The following is a 5,255-nucleotide window of genomic DNA, read 5'->3' as shown; positions in this document are numbered from 1 at the left end:
GCTCATGTGTTTGTGGGAATAAGTGGATATTGCCACAATGTGATTGGCTTTTTTTTTTTATTAGGCTCACTGCTAGTAGCTTGCCTTGCGATCCCTTCCCGATGATTTGACGTGCACAAGTATGCAACAGCGTTGGAGCATTCCAAGGGGAAAAACTATACAGCAGCATGAGTTCCAGGAGGTGGTAGGTAAAGAAACTGCAAATGGGGATAGATTACAACAAATTCGTTAAAAGTACACTGGACCCTCCATCATCTTGGTACAACGTCCTCACCAAAGAACATTTTAATAGAATCGAACCAAGCCCTCTGATAGTATCTCTGGTTCCAAAGAAAGATCAAGCCAGTGACCTTTCTGCTGTCCCTTGCAAATTTGGAAATGTCTCTATACTTTCCTTCCTAGGTTCTATACTTTCCTACCAACAGAAAATTTCTGTGGAATATGTGATAAATGATTTCCCCTGTAATGCATTCCCAATTTTACCTTTAGATGATGCTGTAAATCGATTTGAAAAGAACATTGCCATTTGCCCCCCCCCTTTTCTCTTAGCAAGTCGTCTATATTGAAATAATTGTCTGTCATTACTGAGTCAGTAGGCTCCAGTAAATCTGATGTGATGTTGCACTTATAACTAGAATACAGCGTTGACTGGAGTAACAGTGATGTCGGAGTCTGCACAAAAATTTCATTACAGTCTAGAATCACTCTTGTAGTTGAATAGAGAAGACGAAATCCCACTGGCATATTATCCTGAACTTCATTCTTTGATGGCCAGATACACGGACTTCCTAAGTTGAAGTATAGGTAGTTTGCCCATGTTGTAAATTTCTTGTTTATATACGACATGTGAATCTGGAAACGATGGGCAGTATCTTGTTCAAACAACCCCAATTTAAGTCGGACCAGAAACAAAAATATTTCATCTATGAGCAGCATAGATCTAGCTCCAGGTGGACTCTGTCTATCCCCTGATGCATAGCAATAGACCATCTTTTCAGAATTTGGCGTTTCAAACTCATAAAAAACTAATAAGTGTTTATATGTTGGGATAGTATGGAACTTAATGGAGGCATCATCTGATAAAAATCACTCTAGTCCAAATGTAATTAATGCTAACTGCCCTTGAGCAAGCTTTCTGCAATTATCAATGTCATTTTGTGCTTGAGCCTTCACGTAATTGATTGTCTGAATGGTAGCACTTGCTTCTTGTTTGGATATCTTTAATTCTTCATTTGCATTGTGTAGCTCAGCTTGAACAGCTGCAAGTTGTTCTTTCAATGATTGAATCTGGTTGGTAGCACAAGGGCGCCTGGGCTCAACTCCCACATCAGTTTCACTTTCATAATCACTTTCATCACTTTGCTTCTCCCTAAAAAAGTTAAAATGACATTGAAAAGTTCACCCCACACTGCAACATCATAAGTAGTAAGTATAATAAGTATATAGGCGTCTAAATTTGAAAATGTATGATAAAATTCACTTAACATCAATGTTTAAACAAACTACTTCCCTTTTACCACTAACTGTTTATCTGAATCATTTAGAAGTAGGAGACAGTTTTGTTTTATTTTATTCTTAATTTCTATGTAGGTAGGTAACTTTGACAAAACTTAATTCTCCATGTGACGTATGAGTTTTCTTCACTGTTTTACCTCGCCTGACCAGCAAAACACTGTGGGGATGGCACCATGTTTGAGAAAGCATCTCCCTGTATTGTCAGGAGGTTTGTAATCTTCTTCCTGGAAATTCCTCCCACAAATTCTTGTACTACCTGTTATCTAATGAATAATTACAAAAAAAAACAATATAAAATGAGAAAAAAAAAACAGATGACAGAATTATTTTCATTTAGAAATTTATTTAATCAATAGATTTATATGTGGTTCTGAAATGATCCTGCCTAAAATGCACGTACAAAAAAAAATGTATAACGGCATGTGAAAACAATGGTACCTAAGCTGAGTATAAAAAACAACAGAGTTCATTTCAAATAATCATGCTTACCATTAAGTGTTTCTGTTTCAGGTCAACACGATATAATCAGAACATTTGAGCTATTTCCTGGGATAAACAAAATTGTACTGCAAATATTCTTACTACTAATAAGCATGTGGAGTAATATATCTACAATGTAGGCCAAAAATATGGTAATGACATACTGACCATATATGTTTGGAGTCCACAGACTAAACACCTAATCTTCAGGCTTATTTGTCAAGATTTTAAAATCATAAATTTCCCTCAACCTGAAATTCGGGTCCCTCATCTCTTCCAATTTTCACCAGCCAGGTAGCTCTTACTTCTGGGTTTTTTTTTCTTTGAGTTGCACATTGGAACACAGCAGTGATAACAAGACTTTTTCTCTGGAGGACTAGTCAGTGCTTAATCATTTTCTGTCTCGGAGAACGACTCGAAGATCTCGCTGAACTGGATAATGAGGCTTGTTGATATTGTGAAGTCTCCATGTTGCTTTCATTTCCTCTCGGCCGATCGTGTACGCCGCGAGCAAATTTAACGCCAGAAAACAATCCACGTGCGTTTTAAAAGCCTAATTACCTAAAATCTATCCAAGAATAAACTTCAAATACTAAAATTCAAGGAATATGAGGACAAAATACGCTTTTAGTGGTGTCACAATAAACTTTACTGATCCCCTAAAAGGCTCTGTAACATTTATGATCCTATATATATATATACTTATTGGCAGTTAATATTGTCAGTCAATTTTCGATTCTACCCCCCAACCACTTTGCACTACGTTGGCGAAGACTTATCCCCCAAGAATCCTCCCGTTCCCATCCCCCTGAGTAATTAAAAGTGACTAGTTCCTTTCAAGTGATAAATAGCAGCGTTAAGCATTCAGCATTTAACATTTAGCATTCAGCATTCAGCATTCAGCATTCAGCATTCAGCATTTAGCATTTAGCATTTAGTATTCGGCATTCAGCATTTAACATTTAGCATTCAGCATTCAGCATTCAGCATTCAGCATTTAGCATTCAGCATTTGGCATTTGGCATTTAGCATTCAGCATTCAGCATTCAGCATTCAGCATTCAGCATTCAGCATTCAGCATTTAGCTGTCAGCATTCAGCATTCAGCATTTAGACCCGCCACAGAAGTAAGTTTATATTTAAGTTTTTTAATTTAGTTACAAGACATAGACTTGATTTGCGTTTGTTCTAATTGCGAATTATAAATTTATTTCTTTTAGATCGAATAATTATTAAAGCTTGGCTTAATATTATACGGTTTGTGGTGGTCATTTGATCTAACCAGTTCCAAGTAAGGAAACAGTTATCTTTACACATATTCAGACAAGGTGGCGATTACTACTCCGTTTTTTCTTGTGGTGCAAATTTACAGTTTAGCTCATATGAGTAACAAACTCCCTTGCCAGAGTTGCACTCAGTCTCAATGAAATTTTTTAAAGTTCGGTTTGTCTTCTTGTCTTATGGTTTTCTTTTTGTTTTGCGCCATTTTGTTTTGTAGGAAGGGTGGTGGAGGGGGGAGGGGAGGGGGGAGGGAGGGAGAACGGAAGGATGCTACTCGAGAACTTGTGTCTGTCCTCATGCTTCATGAGGTGTTTTTGTTTTTCTACTGTCTACTTCTCGTGTTTCCTAATCATGTAATCATTCAGAAAACGATCTGATATAAACCAAAGAGATAAAACAGCAAGTCTTTTCCATTTGCTTCATTTCTTTGAATAACCTAACTATACCATTATATAAATAAATTCTTCATGCAATGTCTAATTTTAATTGCAGCTCCTCGACGAAAATCGTCAATGTTCTCTAACTCACATCGGTCTTTAAAGTTCATTAGCTTTGACTTGTTTCGCGCATTCTTTAACGCTTTTTCTTTCCATATATCTCCGGTTCTGAAACCAGTTTCTAATTTGAAGTTCTGTCATTTCCAGTCCTCTCGCCAACAGCGTGCGCTCGTCTCGGGTTAGATATTTTTGGTGGGAAAACAATTTTTCGAGATGTTGGAGCTGATGTTGAGTGAAATGGCTCCGGTGTCTTCGCTTCCTTTTGGGGGTCAGGTCCTCGCCGACGTCCATCTTAGATGGTTTGGGATTTTCATCGCCATTTCCGTCTGTTTTGGCGTCTGAAGGTAAAGAGGAACAATGTAAGTCATATTTGACCTATTTGGTAAATAAACCCGTTCAAACGGCTGGTAAGTCGCTGACACTATCTGCGGCTGAGATATTGTCCTAGAATTGAATATTTGGCCGAGAACAAAGCCTCGAGAGCAAATGTGAAATCGGCATTATCAGTCGCCATGCCAGCAGGCCAGGAGGGGTTTATTAAATTTGAAACCCTCTTGTTAATTTTCGCATCACGCGTTAACTTATTTCCCGAGCAGCGGCTGACGATCGAGTTTACTGTTGCATAAAACCTCTAGAACACAGGGAACACAATAAAATCCGTTTTACTTCATTTTCGAGAGGAATTTGAATGTGGAACCCGGCCGCCTTCAATAATAAGCTTTTCTTGTTTTTTTTTGTTTTTTGTTTTTGTTTTTTTGCCTTCTGTCTTAACAAAGTGGTGTAGAAACGATATTTTTTCTGCAACTAGGGGAACGGTAGACAAACAGTAAGCTTTGAACCGAAACCCTCATCCAGTGACCCTGTAAACGAGTTAGTCAGACAATGTAATTTAACGCTTATGCAAATTATGTTTCAGAGAAGTAAGAGGCGTTACGCTTCATTACTATGCAGGTATAGAATTATCACTACCTGTAGTGATCAAAAAAGCAAGAGGACTTGAGATAATTATTACCTTCTTTATGTTGAAGTGAAGAATCGTCCTCGAAACCCGAAATATCTTTGTCATTGGCGGGATTCTGAGTCACTATATTCTGTTCATTTCCCTCATTAAAGCGTAAACATCGTGCATCCAATTTATAAATAACGGGCAAATATCTAACAATCATTGGTCTGTAATAATGAACTCCATGCAATTGGAAAGATGCACTGTCCAAACGCTTCGTAAAAGTTGACCTAGGTGGCATTAGTTTCACTCTGTTATTCCTCACCCCGCGGGAGAAGTCGTCTCGTAGAATATTCTCGATGGAGAAGGAAAGATGTTCCTTTTTGTGACGGAAATCCATTTGAATCGAGTTACAGGAGATGGTATGCAGTACCTCAGAGCTTTGATGCTCTTATGGAGAGTCAGGAACCCAAAGAGTTTAAATACATCCATATTTCTTCAGCGTGGGCTATTTTGGGAATAAAAATCACTGAGTAAAAC

At 37.9% G+C, this 5,255-nt stretch overlaps 1 protein-coding gene across 1 annotated transcript; it reads right to left on the bottom strand.

Moving 5' to 3' along the window:
* Positions 1-3,679: 3,679 nt before the first annotated feature.
* Positions 3,680-5,255, bottom strand: LOC131770190 (homeobox protein zampogna-like). The gene is made up of 2 exons (XM_066174559.1): positions 4,785-5,255; positions 3,680-4,110 (listed from the first exon to the last, which is right to left on the bottom strand). Exons 1-2 carry the CDS (start codon positions 5,113-5,115, stop codon positions 3,812-3,814), a joined length of 630 nt encoding a protein of 209 aa, XP_066030656.1. The 5' UTR covers positions 5,116-5,255; the 3' UTR covers positions 3,680-3,811.

The sequence above is a fragment of the Pocillopora verrucosa genome, chromosome 11 (genome assembly GCF_036669915.1).
Source record: "Pocillopora verrucosa isolate sample1 chromosome 11, ASM3666991v2, whole genome shotgun sequence".
Classification (NCBI taxonomy): Eukaryota; Metazoa; Cnidaria; class Anthozoa; order Scleractinia; family Pocilloporidae; genus Pocillopora; species Pocillopora verrucosa.
Note: the sequence above shows the minus strand (reverse complement) of the source record. Positions and strands in the feature narration are given on the sequence as shown.

Bases quoted from the DNA above. Each gene is read 5' to 3' on its own strand.
- LOC131770190 (XM_066174559.1), bottom strand. From the start codon at position 5,115: ATGGATTTCCGTCACAAAAAGGAACATCTTTCCTTCTCCATCGAGAAT. The intron at 4,111-4,784 runs GTAATAATTATC...CTTTACCTTCAG, and splicing joins TTCACTTCAACATAAAGAAG to ACGCCAAAACAGACGGAAAT.